This window comes from Leucoraja erinacea, chromosome 2 (assembly GCF_028641065.1).
Source record: "Leucoraja erinacea ecotype New England chromosome 2, Leri_hhj_1, whole genome shotgun sequence".
NCBI classification, from domain to species: Eukaryota; Metazoa; Chordata; class Chondrichthyes; order Rajiformes; family Rajidae; genus Leucoraja; species Leucoraja erinaceus.
Window position 1 is genome coordinate 62,356,534 of NC_073378.1, and position 17,040 is coordinate 62,373,573.

General features: G+C 42.4%; 1 protein-coding gene across 2 annotated transcripts in view; it reads left to right on the top strand.

Annotated features, from left to right (window-relative positions):
- tmem245 (transmembrane protein 245) overlaps positions 1-17,040 on the top strand; it is an 85,870-nt gene that overhangs the window by 10,205 nt on the left and 58,625 nt on the right. For both annotated transcript variants that reach the window (XM_055657760.1, XM_055657768.1), the window contains exons 2-5: positions 535-652; positions 2,061-2,156; positions 12,487-12,594; positions 16,328-16,537. In XM_055657760.1, coding sequence (XP_055513735.1) covers positions 535-652; positions 2,061-2,156; positions 12,487-12,594; positions 16,328-16,537 — 532 coding nt within the window. The remainder of the gene's footprint in view (positions 1-534; positions 653-2,060; positions 2,157-12,486; positions 12,595-16,327; positions 16,538-17,040) is intronic.

Here is a 17,040-nt window from a genome sequence, read left to right on the forward strand (position 1 = left end):
CTTGAGTTATTTATGAAAATGTTCACGAATGTTTGAAAATAAACGAGATGGGCACGTCACAATGGCTCTGCTCGCACTGTATTCCAGGCGCTGCGAGTGACCCCCCCTCTCTCTCTCCCCCCCCCCCCTCTCTCCCCCCCCCTCTCTACCTCCCCCTCCCTTCCCCCCCCCTCCCTCTCTAGACACGCCTGCGAGTTGGGGGCTATGAGTCAGTGGATAGGGCTTGGTCTAGTATACATTAAAATTAGGTAGGGCTGTTACTTCAGCACTTCATCATCCACTAGAAAATATTTTGCAAAAAATTTTGTATTATAAAAAATTACTCTTTGTCAATAATTCATACTTTATTTTTTTTAAGTAATCTATTATTTGCAATCAATACACTATTGACAAAATATATCCATATTTTATAGACTGAAGTTTTCTTGATTCATTAAGTTAATTTTTGTTATGGTGCTGTAATGTTGGTTTTGACTGTATTGAGCTATGTTAATGAAGTAGATCAAACAATTAATTGTTTTCAACATGATGCAGGTCTGGACTCTTGTGGTTGGATATGTATTGGCAGTTTCATTTAAGTGGAATACGAAAACCGAACGTTTTCTCAAAACAATCTCTGTTCCAGTTTGGATAGTGCTTCTTTTTTACTTGGGTAAGGATTTTTATTTCTTAAAATTTACAAGTGGAGACTCCTTCAATCTCAATCCAAGTTTAACCAAGTAATTCTTGAGTGTGAATGATGGGGAAAATGGGAAGAATTATTAATCTTTGTCATCTCTGAAAGAAGATTGTGCAAGAAATTGCTTTTTTTTTGGAAAATACTGAAAGTTACAAATTTAAGTATAGATCCACCACTGATTTTCCGGCACCCTTGGCTCCAGAGGTTTTCTGGATTATCCCTTTGCCAGACCAACAGATGTCACAACCTCCAAGAGGAGTCCAACAGTACCAGAATAGTCTGCCCAGGCAGACGAGGAGCTGAGATATCGGGCCGCAAAGTCGTCCTCGGAAGTCGGCTATGCGAGCGGATCTGTTTGCTCCGGCTGGGCCGGAGTTCCAGCTGTAGGGAGCAAATTCAACCTGCCAATCGGCTGCAGAAGTTAGTTATGGGAACTGATCTACCTACTCTGGGTGGGCCGGAATTCTAGACCCCCAGCCGTACGGAAGACCTGATGAGGTCGAGATCGCTGCCACCTTTTCAGGGGGGACTTCCAGGGGGGACTTCCAGGGGGAATTTCAAGTGCACTCTGGTAATTTTGTCCTGATTAAAGGAGATGCCGGACCACCAGATGCCGGAAAATTGGTGGTGTACCTGTACCTCAGAAATGTTTAAGTATTGTAAGATAAATGTCATCTTGTCAGAATTAACTTTATGATGAAATCCAGTTTTAGGAAATCTATTGTGCATTGATCTGTTAGCATTTCTTGAATTATACTTATGGATTAAGTTACAAATAGTTAAAAACAATATAAAAATAAAGATAATAATAAAAGTATCATTTGCTTTTTTGTTTTGCACATTTTAACTATGTGCTTCATCACAGCTCTACAGCAACATTCTGTAGCGCAAGTCAAATTCAAATATTATCCATCACTTCACATTTGTCCTTAATTGAGGTGTGATGTACCGTGACACATTATGCTTTTTTTATAAATAATCATGATATTTTAAATGTCATTTTCTATATATTTCAAACAACGTACTTTCAATATTGCTTATTTATTATTCTTTGGTTTCACAGTATATTTCCTTGACCTCAACTGCTGTATCTATTTAAAAAAATTCTGTAAACTTAACAAACATTATTGGTTCTAAATCATTGCAGTAGTTTAGAACATGAGCCCAAAGACTGTGCATATTTTCCAGAGACTAATGTCTCTAATTGTACTCACAAGAAGTGTATTCCCAATTCTAATTAAATTTGTTATCTTGTTTCACATTCTTCCCAGATTTTCTACTGATATTTTAATTAGTCTTGTAGGATTTACATAATGAAAGCCTATATTCTTGAATCCATAGTGAATGTTCAAGTTTATTTATTAATAATTTTTCCTTGCAGCATCAATTGCTGGAGCTTGGCGAATTCCAGTTTTTGTGGTGATTGTCATCCTACTGGTAATGGGGGCATTTCAGGAAGGGACAGGAAATGGCATTGGTGAGTTGATGCTCTTAAACACCATGTTATGCAAAATGGCTTTTATTTAAATTTATGTAACCATTATATATGCGTTAAAATACGTAATTAAGGTTGTTAACCAATACTGAGCTTATTTCTAGTTTAGTTTAGAGATACAGCATGAGAACAGGCCCACTTTCATATCCAGTCCCATCACAATTGCAGGCACTTAACGGCAAAGCCATTGCAAAGCCAATTAAATTACAAACTTGCAAGTCTTTGGGATGTGGGAAGAAGCCCACGTGGTAACAGGGAGAATGTATAAACTGCACACAGGCTGCACCCGAGGTCAGAATAGTGAGATTAAAAGAGAACTTACCAGTTTGAAGTTTTATCTTTATTTTATGAGGAGTTGCGTTGGTGATTACGTGAAGAAGCCCCGCCAGTTCGCATGCGCACCAATCTTCAAAGCAGCGGTATGAAACCACAGGTAACAGTAATTGAAATAACATAGTAAGATCAGAAACTTGAGAACTACCAGATGACCTTTGTGAGAGCGGTTGGGAGTGGAGGGCACGTAATCACCAATGCAACTCCTCATAAAATAAAGATCAAACTTCAAACTGGTAAGTTCTCGTTTAATCTTACTATTTTATTTCGGAGTCACGTGAGTGATTCTGTGAAGAGTTCAAAGCTCTGTGATTTCATGCCGTATTCAAATCCCGGCATCTCACTGCATCGAATGACTCGGGATGAGTGAGTAATCAACAATGCATTAGCCATGGCATTGATTTAAACGTATTAATGGTTTACGTTAATAAATAAATCAATAGCAACCTATCTATCTCAGGGGAGGCTAAAATTGAACGCAAAACTGAATGGGCAAATAGCCCTGGGTCGGCAATCGGCCTATGGTAAATTAAAAAAAAAAGATTATTTACTTGACCATCCTGCGGCCACGAGGAGATGGTCGATGGGAACGTCCATTGCCCTGGCCACTGGCGTTGATGCCGCCCTGGTGGAATGAGATGTCAAATTGGTAGTGTTAATACCCGCATAAACCAGAACCTGCTTCAGCCACCTTGTTTGTGGCTAATAAACAATGCTAATTCCACACCTCTTAGGGTTCTGGTGGCCTTGATATAATATAGCAAATCTGCCCGTACACATAGACGTGAGTCCGTGGGGTATGCCGAAATATGACTAAGGATGTAGCTCGAGCCCCCTGGTGAAGTACTGTTAACACACTGTCAATATCCAACACTGCCTATACTTGTACTGGGAAAGCTTGTGTTAAAGATATCTTTTACAAACTCGATATCCGGGGTTGAAACCCGACAGAGCGGGTCCCGTTTGCTGCAGCTAATATGATGGGAAGGCACGTTGGGCACAATTAGTGGCCTATAACTGAATTATTGTCAAAAGACCATTTAAGCATGAACTGGAAGACATCAGTAATCTGTACCGTATAAAATGTAACATTAACATTAAACAAACCGCTTCCGATCTCCTCAATAGGAAATGTACTGCTTTTTTGGTGCTATCCCTGCACTCTGCAGTGAACACAGCCATGGATTGATGTGACAATCTGAGCCGTAAGGCAGTCCATTCAGAATGCGTAAGCCAATAATTGTTTTATTATGCAGAGGCTGGTTTCCTGAACTACAGTTTGAACCAGCAAAGTTTTCGTTTTTTAGAATAACCGTATATGGTTGTATTATTATGCCTGATGGAAGTGGGAAGCATGGCTGCATAGCCAGTCAGACAGTACGAAAACTAAAGCAAGATCTTGCTGACTTTATTTCAGGACCCGACTGATGGGGCAAAATGGAGGAAGACATAAAAGAACATTCCTCCTTCTTGTAGCGAGAATGTATCTCTCACCACTGTTATGCCACATATTTTTGCAATCAGTGAAAAAGCATGAACCAACATGTCGATATTCGGTGCTCCATTGAACCATACTTTCATAAATACTTATTCTGTGATCCAACACTTATTCTGTGTTGTCATGAATCTGAACTTGATGATACACCAGTGGCAAAGGAAATTAGGTAAATATTACAGGATACTTTTGCTTGATTGCCATGTGCTTAGGTAACTTCAGCTGGTCATAGCATAAGCCTGTTAACAATGACCTACATGTCATTTGAGAGGTTGCTACTTTGCACAATGTCAGTTCCCTGACTTGCACAGCTGAATCACAGCTACTATATTGCCAATTACTCTTGATGAATAGAATTCAGCTTTATAACAGGTTTCTATTAACTCCAATCTCGTGCCACAAGGTGGAGTCATAAGCTAATTAATAGTTAAAGGTAAATCCCAATGCCCAACAAGTCTATTTGGTAACAACTTAAAGTTAACTGGATGGATGAACCCAATTTCTCAAATATAGTTTGGCTGAAACAGGTGATTTTTAGCAGAATACAGCGTTAGAATATCCAGACAAGACATAACAAGTGTTTTCGAACTCTGAGTCCAAACACCGATTTTATTAATTAGTTAAATAACCTGGGGAAATAGTTTATCCCATTTTGCAATGTTTTACTGTTATTAGTACAATTATCATTGCCTTTTGATAATGTCCAGTGTCTCCGATGATCTCTGTAATGGGAACTGCATAGAATGGATCTTTGAGACCCTTATGAATCCGTTGTAGTCAGTAAAGAAGTTTCCTATTCGAAAGTTCATATGCGAGTTAAACGACATTCTCCATTTTTCATAATGAACAGGCCACTCCTGCCATCATTCCATGGGTGCTTCGCATGATAACTCTGGCCCGATTTCCGAGCCTGTCTTGAAAACGACAATACTGGCCCTAATTCCAAACTTGCTTGGAATGCTAGTATTGTAGTTTTACATGGCTAGATGCCTCTAAGCAGATGACAATGCCTTTATCCTTTGTGTGCTGTACAAACAAGTGTAAATATTACCAACGTGAGTGGTCCACTTACCTATGTTTCGGAGTGCCAGACCCACCTTGTTGAGTAGGACTGGTAGGGTGTGTGGAACCTGTGCCCAGCTGTCATGCTGCCACCAGCTTCAGTGAACCGCTTACCGCCGATGAAGGCATGGGGTGCGTTGTCGCTGAAACGGTGAAGCTTTGCCCGCCGTTGGCCTTGATTGGTCCGACAGCTTTTGCTTCATCCGCCAGGTTTTTCCTGTTGAATAGGCCTTACCAGAACAGAAGATTTGGCGGCTGGCTCTCATATCCCCCTGATAGCGCTGTTCACTGCCGGCACGCATGTGCTCCAGTATGTTCCACCGACATCTTTAGAATCTGGAGTCAGTTACATCTGACCTTTCGCACTCCCCTCCTCAGAGAGGGCAATTCGTAGGCAGCCCTGAAACAGGTGCTGCCGCAGGCCCCTGAGGATGACTGCGCTGATACGGCCCTTCCAATGGACCTATACCAGGATGGAACATTCTGTTGGGATGGCAAACTTTGTTGTCAGGAAATGGTACCTCTGACACGTGCCCTTCATCCCTCGAGGTATGCTCCACGGCTATACCCTCAGACTCGGCGTCAGAATTACACTGACCCGGCATGCTCTCCTCCTCCAAGAGGGAGACATGAAGCAGCCCTGCCCCAGGCGCTGCTGGCATGGCCTCTCCTACAGGCCAGCGCTGTCACACATTAAGCAGCCCTGTCCCAGGTGCTGCTGGCACGGCCTCTCCTACAGGCCGGCGCTGTCACACATTAAGCAACCCTGTCCTAGGCGCTGCTGGCGCAGGCTCTCCGGTAGGTCAGCGCTGTGACAGATTTGGCATCAGCAGTATACTGACCCGTGATGGTCTCCCTTCCAACAGGGAGACATTAAGCAGCCCTGACCCAGGCCCGCGCTATTACAGATCCGGTGTCTGAGATGACCTAACCCGGCATGGTGTCCTCAGCTCGGGGAATGCATGTCCAAATTCAATTTTGTAGTGTGGAGCTTCACCTGTGAAGGGTTAAAATGACAACAGAATCCCTCCAAATACATTTTTATTACCAGAGGGGAATCCTTCCAGCCCAACTTGTCCGAGTTCAATAGGGCAGATCGATATATCAGTGATTCCACCCCATTACTGGGGACCACTGCGACCGACGATATGTCTGTGAGCCGCTGACTGCACTGTCAGCGACTCTGGCGGTGATACCTCCTTCCTGCTTGATTTGCCCGTCCCCGGGAACCACAGCAGGCTGGAAACCACTGACCACTTTGTCAGTGGCTGGTACCGCAAACCCGACATCAGCCGACTATCCGCTTCCGCGGTCGGAACCGGGGTCTGCCCACAGCCCATAGCCGGTTCACTCGCCAGACTTCGCCACAAATCTAGCAGGATACCTCTGTGAAGAGAGGTTCCTGCACGAAAATCAAACCTGGTAAGTAATAAAAACGTACCTGTAGGTTTTAAACTTACCGCCGGCAGGAGCGATGCCCTGCCATCCGGTGCTTCGCCTTGCGAACGACGATATGACGCTCATGCGAACTGGCGGGGCTTCTTCACGGAATCACTCACGTGACTCCGAAATAAAATGGAACTTGGGTCTCTGGCGCTGGATGGTAGCAGCTCAACCAGATGCGTCACTGTGCCGCCTTTTTGTTTTGTGTATTAACATAATTGTATGTTCCATAGCTTTGCTGGTGATGGATCAAAGGATGTACTGTTCTTTATTTGGAATGGTAGTTTTGCTCATGATGAACAAAATATCTGGATGATTGATTTTCCATAAATGAATAAGTTAAATTGCATTTTTATTTGTGAAGTTCTCTATTATGTATTGAATAAGTATCAAGAGTTGTCATCAAATAAAAATGCAATTTAGCAAATCTGTGACCCAGATGTTTTAAAAACACAATTATTTCCCTCTGTAACTCCCTAGTCAATTCGTCCCTTCCCACCCAAACCACCCCCTCTTCTGGCACTTTCCCTTGCAACCGCAGAAAATGCTACACTTCTCGATTTACCTCCCCCCTTGACTCCATTCAAAAAGCCAAACAGTCTTTCCAGGTGCGGCAGAGGTTCACCTGTACCTCCTCCAACCTGATCTATTGCATCCGCTGCTCTAGCTGTCAGCTGCTCTACATCGGTGAGACCAGGCGTAGGCTTGGCGATCGCTTCGCCCAACACCTCCGCTCTGTTCGCATTAACACCTGATTTCCATGTGGCTCAGCACTTCAACTCCCCATTCCGAATCCGACCTTTTTGTCCTGGGCCTCCTCCATGGCCAGAGAGAGGACCACCGTAAATGGAGGAGCAGCACCTCATATTTTGCTTGGGCAGTTTACACCCCAGCGGTATGACCATTGACTTCTCTAATTTCAGGTAATCCCTGCTTTTTCCTTCTCAGCTCTCCCTCAGCCCACTGTCTCCGCCTCTTTGTTTCTTCTTCCCGCAGCCCCCCTCCCTTCACATCAGTCTGAAGAAGGGTTTCGACCCGAAACGTTGCCTATTTCCTTCGCCCCATAGATGTTGCCTCACCCGCTGAGTTTCTCCGGCATTTTTGTCTACCTTCGATTTTCCAGCATCTGCAGTTCCTTCTAAAACAATTCTCTCCTTTATCCTTGTAACAAGTAATATTCTTGAGTATGTATTTAAATGTTACTTTCAGTTTTGAAACTATAGCAAATGATGTGTAAAATTAAATTATTTGTAGTCAGCTATAATATTTGTGGGATCATTACAGGAGGTCAAAGGCAGGGTGTTAGAATACTTGTGGGATACAGAATTAAAATGAGAGATTATGGGATATTCCATGTCACCATTACAGATTGGATAGAGCTATTCTGCAGTATGGTCATTCAATCTGTGTTTTGTTTCTCCAAAGTAAAGGAAATCACAACATGCATACTTAATATGGTGCACCATTTTTGAAGACGAGCGAATTGCTACCTCACTGGAAGGGCAGTCTGGGTCACGCGATGGTAGGAAGGGAACAGTAACAGGTGTTGTATCTCCAATGGTTATATGGGAAAGAACCATGAGAAGGGAACTGGTTGGTAGTAGGTATGGAAGAGAAACCCAGAGAGTTACTGAGGAGATGGTTCCTTTGGCAACCTGAAAGGAGAGGAGCAAAAAAAAGGCTGCTGTTGGTGGCATCTTGTTGAAAGTGACAAAAGTAAAACAGGATAATCTCTTTGATTCGGAAGGCTGGTGGGCTGAAAGGCGAGGACTATAGAGGTCCAGAAAATGGAGCAAATTGTAAAAAAATAATATTTGCAATGGGAGCAGAATGTTTATCAGATACATCAGAAAAGCTGATATGCTGCTTTTTAAAGTTTGGAATACGCACATCTTTTTACATAGATAAGTCTACGTCTGGCCCTTTCTCGTTTCAGTTTTTGATTGGCATGTTTTACTGAACTGGTATGAATAATCATCGGCTGAACTTTAAATTTGTGAGCTTTTAAAAAGTATGCCTTCTTATGATCTGCATTTTTGTGATCATTTGTGTTTTTAAACATTATATCAGATTGATAATTTTAAAAGTGGAGTGCCTCAAAAGAAGCAGTCAGCAAAATGAGCATCACGCATGAAATGCATAAAGGGTTGGATGTTGTTGAATTGCTGGTCCCCTTTTCATAAACGTGTGTAGGAAGGAACTGCTGATGCTGGTTTAAACCGAAGATAGACACAAAATGCTGGAGTATCTCAGCGGGACAGGCAGCATCTCTGGAGAAAAGGAATGGGTGACTTTTCGGGTCGAGACCCTTCTTCAGATTGAAAGTCACGGAAAAGGGAAACGAGATATAGAAGATGATGCAGAGAAATAAAGAACAATGAATGAAAGATATGCAAAAAAGTAACAACGATAAAAGGGAACAGGCCATTGTTAACTGTTTGAACCCAGTCTGAAGAAGGGTCTCGACCTGAAACGTCACCCATTCCTTTTCTCAAAGTTACTCCAACTTTTTATGTCAATCTTCAGTTTAAACCAGCATCTCAAGTTCAAGTTCAAGTCACATTTATTGTCACATGCACCAATTGGTACAGTGAGATTTGAGTTACCATACAGCCATACAAATAAAAGGAACACAATACACGATAGAATTTAACATGAACATCCGCACACAGCAGAATCAACGTTTCCCACTGTGAGGGAAGGCAATAAAGTTCAGTCATCTTCCTTTTTGTTCACCTCTGGTCGGGGCCTTTGAGCCCTCCGCAGTCGCTGCTACTGCGGCCTGATGTTCAGGCCCTCTCGCCGGGATGATCAGAACTCCGATGTCGGAAAGGAAGAACACTCTGTGACTTGTAGTTTCCAAATCGGCCGCTTCTTACGAGAGACCGCGGCTCCCGAAGTCCACAGGCTGAGCTGGGTGGAGATTCAACGCGGGCGACCCTCGGCAAAAGATCCCAGGACTCCGCTATGTTAGAGTCAGCGCTGCCCGCAGCTAGAAGCTCTGCAAACCACAGTTCCACAGTGTTAAAACCGTGCATCTGCAGTTCCTTCCTACATATTGTTAACTGTTTGTTGGGCGAAAATGAGATTCAGGCGGACTGAGCGAAGGTGTTCAGCGAAACAATCACCCCGTCTAGGTTTGGTCACGCCGATGTATATGAGTCCACATCTCGAACAATGGATACAGTAGATGAGGTTGGAGGAGGTGCAAGTGAACCTCTACCTAACCTGAAAGGACTGTTGGGGGTCCTTGGACAGAGTCGAGGGAGGAGGTACAGGGACAATTGTTGCATCTCCTGCGGTTGCAGGGGAAGATACCTGGGGAAGGGGTGGTTGAGTGGGAAGGGATGAGTTAACCAGGGAGTTGCGGAGGGAACCATCTTTGCTGAAAGGAGTGGAGATGGGAGGATGTGAAGTGTTGGGGTCCTGTTGGTGGCGAAAATTTTGGAGGATTATGTGTTGTATGCAACGGCTGATGGGGTGAAAGGTAAGGACTAGGGGGACTCTCTGTTGCGACGAGGGGGAGCAAGGGCAGAGCTGTGGGGTACTGAGGAAACGTGTGAGGGCCTTCTCATCTATGATAGGAGAGGGGAACCCCCATTCCCTAAAGAATTAGGAGATCTCGGATGTCCTGGTATGGAACACCTCATCTTGGACGCAGATGCGCCGTAGACGGAGGAATTGGGAATAGGGGATAGGTTCTTTGTGGGAAGAAGTGTAGTCAAAATAGTTTGGGAGTTTATGGGTTTGTAATAGACGTTAGTTGATAGTCTATTTCCTGTGATGGAGACTGTGAGATCAAGAAAGAGGAGGGAGGTGGATGGGCCAAGTAAATTTGAGTGCAGGATGGAAATTTGTGGTGAAGTTGATGAAGTCCATGAGTTCTGCATGGGTGCAGGAGGTAACACCGATGCAGTTGTTAATGTAATAGAGATAGAGTTTGTGGATGGGGCCAGTGTATGCCTGGAACAGGGATTGTTCAAGGTACCCTAAAAAGAGGCAGCCATAGCTGGGACCCATGAGGGTGCCCATAGCTACGCCTTGGACTTGGAGGAAGTGGGAGGAGTCGATATAAGGAGTTGTTAAGTGTGAGGACTTGCTCCGGGAAATTGGATAATTCAGTGGCTGAGGAAGAAATGTCGACCTCTGATCTTTATCTCTCTACATCATCTTCCATATCACGTGTTCAAGAAGGAACTGCAGATGCTGGAAGATCGAAGGTACACAAAAATGCTGGAGAAACTCAGCGGGTGCAGCAGCATCTATGGAGCGAAGGAAATAGGTGATGTTTCGGGCCGATGTTTCAGGTAGGTTATTGCGGACTGAGCGGAGGTGTTCGGCGAAACGATCGCCCAACCTCCGCTCAGTCTCACCGATGTAATGATTTACATCGGAGAGACTAAGCGGAGGTTGGGCGATCGTTTCGCCGAACACCTCTGCTCAGTCCGCAATAACATCGGTGAGACTAAGTGAGACTAAATTGAATACAATACAATACAATACAATACAATAACTTACCTGAACTCCCGGTGGCTCAGCACTTCAACTCCCCCTCCCATTCCCAATCCGATCTCTCTGTCCTGGGTCTCCTCCATTGCCAGAGTGAGCAACACCGGAAATTGGAGGAACAGCACCTCATATTTCGCCTGGGTTGCTTGCGTCCGGATGGCATGAATATTGAATTCTCCCAATTTTGCTAGCCCTTGCTGTCTCCTCCCCTTCCTTAACCCTCGAGCTGTCTCCTCCCATCCCCCCCGCCCTCGGGCTCCTCCTCCTCCCTTTTTCCTTCCTTCTCCCCTCCAACCCCCATCAGTCTGAAGAAGGGTTTCGGCCCGAAACGTCACCTATTTCCTTCGCTCCATAGATGCTGCTGCACCCGCTGATCTTCCATATCACTCCTTTCCCTTTCCCGTGACTTCATTCTGAAGAAGGGTCTCAACCCAAAACGTAATCCAATCCTTCTCTCCAGCGATGCTGCCTATCCCGCTGAGTTACTCCAGTTTTTTCTTTTCTTGGGTATTAAAGAGCAAAACAAAAAGATGCTGGATATCTGAAATATAAGAAACCCCAGAAATTCTGTTTGTATTCAGCAGATCAGGTAGCATCTGTGGAGAGAGAAACGAGTAAATATTTTTTGCTGCTAATCTTTAATCAGCATATTCTAAAGAGGGATGAGTGATGTGAAAGGTTTACTTTTTTCACAAATGTTTCCAACCCTGTCAATTGTATCCAGCAATTGCTTTTAGTCTATTCTTCATATGGTCTTATTTTAACTAACTCATGTGACTTAATATTTTCATACGTTTTTAATGGATGTTGTTCAGATAGAATGACTGGGGTGTGAGCGTTCATTGATTAAGTTGGATGCTTTTTCAAGGCAGCACGGTGTAAATGTAGTTGATGGGGGTGGGGGGGGGGGGGCCTGATTTGCTTGTGTTCACAACTTTCTGCAATTTCTTGCGGTTTTGGGCAGAACAGTTGCCATACCAGGCTGTGACGCATCAAGTGGAATTTCATGGTTAATTCCACACTGCTACCTCTATTCCTCATGTATTGGTGGAGAACCAGCTGCTACACAGGACTCCTGTAGTTGATGACAGGACCATCCAACCTATAAACTGGCTTTCTAGATTCAGCTGATGTAAACTCTGGGGAGTATGGAATGAGGGATGTGATTATTGATGGTGACCCTCGTAGCAGTGACATCCACACCATTAAGATGATCTCTGATGTTTTTAAGAGTAGAATCAGAATGCGAAGATAGGGTGTAATTTTATTATTTGTTTATTTTGAAAATCTACACACAGATAGAAAATTGTTTAACGTCCTAAATTTTACATCAGTCTCTCTATGGCCTGTAAGTGCACAGATAGCTACAGTTGTTAATTTTCTTTCATAACTTGCAGAATGTACTCAGTCTTGTTTCCAATGATGTGTTATGTTCAGGTTGGCTTCTGATTTGTTCCTTCTGTCATGCAGGTTTTGAGCTGTTTGGTCGGATGTTTCAAATTGTTACAAGTACCATCAATATGACAGTATCCATGACAGGATTCTCGTCTCAAGAGGACCATCCAGCAAAAGTATCAGGTGATTAACTATACTCGGCATGTTTGAAATGTAGATAGAAAATGCGACAAGTTGCAGAATCATTTCTTCCCCATCCAAGTAAGTCCCATTCTACATTTTGGCCCATAAGTTTCTAAACCTTTCCTATCCATGTACCTGTTCAAATATCTTTTAAAGGTAGACACAAAATGCTGAAGTAACTTAGCGAGACAGGCAGCATCTCTGGAGAGAAGGAATGGGTGACTTTTCGGGTCGAGACCCTTCAGACTGATCAGACTTGCATCAGTCTGAAGAAGTGTCTTGACCCGAAATTTCAACCACTCCTTCTCTCCAGAGATGCTACCAGTCCCGCTGACTTACTCCAGCATTTTGTGTCTACCTTCGATTTAAACCACCATCTGTAGTTCTTTCCTAAATGTCTTTTAAAGGGTATTTTGACTGCCTCAACAACTTCCTCTACCATCCTCCATATGCCCACCACCCTCTGTATGAAATAATTGCCCCACAAACACGTTTCTCTCTCGCCTCTAACTGATTTCCTCTAGTTCTTGATTCATTTAACCTTAAAAAAAGATTATGTGCATTCACTCTATCTATTCTTGGCAATATCCTCATAAATTTTCTCTGTGCTCTTTACAGCTTAATGACAACTTTCCTTTGCTTGGGTGACCTAGACTGAACACAATATTCTATACGAGTCCTCACCAACGTCTTGCACAAATATAATGTAATGTTCTAACCTTTATACTCGGTAACCTGAATGATGAAAGTTAGCCGGCCAAAAGCCACCTTCAATACCCCATCTATTTATGATGTCACTTTCAAGGAACTATGTACTTGTATTCCAAGATCCTCAATTGTATTTCAATACTCCTTAGGGGCATACCATTCATTATGAAGATCCTGTCCTGGTTTGACTTGCCAAAATTCCGCACCTCACACTTATCTGAATTATACTCCATGTGCCATTCCTCGGCTCACTTGCCCATATGATCATGTTCCTGCTGTAATTCTTGATAATCATCTTCACTGTCAATGAAACCATCTATTTTTGTGTCACTGCAAATATGCCTTGTACATTCTCATCTGAATCATTGATAAAGATGACAAACAGCAATAGTAAGTAAGTAAGTAAGTAATTTTAATTTATATAGCACATTTAAATCAACGCGTTGAAACCAAAGTGCTGTACATGGAAGAAATTGGGTTTCCATACATCCATACAAAATAAAAAAGAAAAGACACAACACACTATAGAATTGAACATGAACGTTCCCCCCGCAGCAGAATTAACATTTTCCACTGTGAGGGAAGGCAGTAAAAAGTTCAATCCTCTTCCACTATGTTCACCCGTGGTCGGGGCCTACTTGAGGCCTCGCCGTCGCCGCAGCGGAGGCCCGATGTTTCAGGCCCTCTCGCCTGAATGGCAATGGGCCCAGCACCGATCCCTGAGGCAGACAACTAGTCACAATCCAAGAAACAACCTTCCATGACCACCCTCTACTTCCTACCATGAAGTCAATTCTGTATCCAGGCTGCTTGCTCTCCCTAGATCCCAGGCGATCTAATATTCCAGACTAGCCTACCATGCGGAACATTATCAAAGGTTTTGCTAAAGTCCATATAGACTACATCTGCGGCCTTCCCCTATCAACCTTCTTGGTTCTTCAAAAAACTGAATTGAATTTGTGAGACACCATCTCCCACACACAAAACCATGCTGACTTTCCCAAATCAACCCCTTATCTTTACATTTGTATGTATATCTTATTCTTCAGAATCCTCTTCAGTAACTTTCCTACCAGATATGTAAGTCTTACTGGTCTGTATTTCCCAGGTTTATTTTTTTGCCGCCTATCTTAAATACTGACATAAAATTAGCCTCCCTCTGGTCTTTTAGCACATCACCATGACTAACAATGATTCGTCTATCTCAGCCAGGACTTCGGTAATATCTTTAGCTTCCTACAGTGCCCTTGCATCTGATCAGAACAAGCATGTTTATCTACCTTCATATGCTTAGGGTGTCTAACGCCCCCTCGACTGTAATACAAATTGTCCTCAAATTAATCTCCATTAATTTTCCCTTGTTTCCTAATCTTCATTGGTAAAAAAAGAGAGATATTCATTGAGGACCTTGTCCATCTTCTGCAGCTCCACACATAGATGACCACCATGGTTTCTGCGGGTTTGTTTTCTCTCTCAATTTACCTTATTATTCTTAATATACTTAGAAAATCTCTTTGGATTCTCCTTAATCCTATTTGCCAAAGCTGTTCCATTCCCCCTTTTTGCACTTCTGATTTCCTTTTTAAGTATGCCCTCCATCACCAATAATCCTTCAACAATACCCTTGATCCCAGCGGCCCATAGCTGATCCAGACCTCCTTTTTCCTAACTTGAGCCACAATTTCTCTCCTCATCCTGTGTTCTTGCCTTGTATTTCACTCAAACAAGAACATGCATACCTTGAAAAAGCATCCCACTTTCTGGACATCCATGTGACTGCAAGCCACCTGGTCCAAACAACTTTTGTACGTTCCTGTCTAATACCATTAAAGTTGGCTTTGCAACAATTTAGCACTTTAACTTGTAATAACTAGCAATGTTATAAAATTTTGAGATTTTAAAAATCAAGTCTGCAATTTATCCCATCAGATAAAGCATAAAAAGAAGTTTAATTTGACACCTAACTTACTTTCATATCTCAAGTATTTAAAAAGTTATGGCCATTTTCATACTCGGAATTTAGCATCTTGTCCCCTATTGATTTTCTATGGACATAACAAAAAAGCTGTGATCGTGGACAGTCAAAAGCCCATAACTTTCTTAAAAATTAAGAGAACTGAATGAAATTTTCAGTTATCCTAGATTGAAGCATTCTGAAACAAATATAAATTCATCTTACTTGGATGATCTGAAATTAAAGCATATAATTAGTTAGTTACCCAATTGGAGCTAATTTCAAACTTCAATTACTAGATCTAAACATCTATCTATTTCTTAATAAATGATTAACATTTTTAAATAGCCTAAGTGTCCAAATAATATTCACAAATAATTTACAATAAAACATGATTTTTAAATCTCATTTACATTAATTTATAGGCCAAATGGAAGGAATTTAGTGTTCAATTGCAGTAAATTAAAGTCAATTTAAATCAGCTTTCTACTGGGTCCCTGTGAACGCGCTGGTTTAGAACGTTCACATTGTGCTAGATTTGTGCCCTCAAATGCCCAGAAAAATACTGCGGGATATAATGGGCCCAAAATGAGCTACTCACAACTTTAAACTTTGTATAAAGGGATCTTAAGAAGCCCTTTTTAATGTAAAAATAAACAGCATACCTTCTGTTGTCTGCTGTATGAGACCCTGCCGGTTGCATGTGGTCGGGGGTTTAGAGGTTAATTTTTAACCTACTATAACAATTATATAAAGCCTTTAAAACTAAAAATAGCTAAAGCGACAGAATATTCCAGCGATTTTCCGTTAATAATTAACTAGGCTGAACATCCTCGATTTGAACAGCCTAGGGAAAATCGCGTTTTAAACCCGCCCCCCTCTAAACGGGCAAGATGCAATTTCATCTATTCACGGCAAAATGTTCTTCACACATTTTGAAATTGCAAATTTGACAAACGTTTTTCTTCATTTAGTTATTTTCATGCTATGCTTCAGTAGTTATATTTTAGGCATTTTTGGTATTCCGATTGCCAATTCAATCAAGCAATAATATATTTTTTTGCTCTCTAGGGTCTGTTGAATCTAGAGACTTGGGCTCTTCTTCCTCCACATCTTCAACTATGTACACTCCATTAGAAATACCAAGACCTGGAACTGTGTCATTTGCAAAAAAGAACAAAACAAGTGCCATCTATTTTGTGATGCTTGTTTGGGCAATTGGTGTTGTGCAGATCTGGCTGAATCTTTGGATATTGGAGCTGCTCCCGGTACCGGTTGCTGGTAATATATTTCACATCATGTCTCCGTTATTTTTTCTAATTTGACTTTCTAAATACCTTTTCGTCACTCTACCATCGGTAATGTACTTTGTTCTCCAGGCTCCTGCATCATAGAATCCCCTTTTCTCGAGACAGTGACAATTCAACATGAAATGTTGTTGGAATTTTAAGTTGTTCTTGAAATTAAATTAGGTGTGCTCCCAGGTAACTGGTTGATGTTAGATTGTTAGCTAGAGCACCTGAATGGTATTGTGGAAACTCTCTGTAATGCTATTACGTGTTAAGAAGATTACTTTCACTGTTAGAAACATAGAAAATAGGTGCAGGAGGAGGCCATTCGACCCTTCGAGCCAGCACCGCCATTTATTGTGATCATGACTGATCGTCCCCAATCAATAACCCGTGCCTGCCTTCTCCCCATATCTCTTGATTCCACTTGCCCCCTAGAGCTCTATCTAACTCTCTCTTAAATCCATCCAGTGATTTTTGCCTCAACTGCCCTCT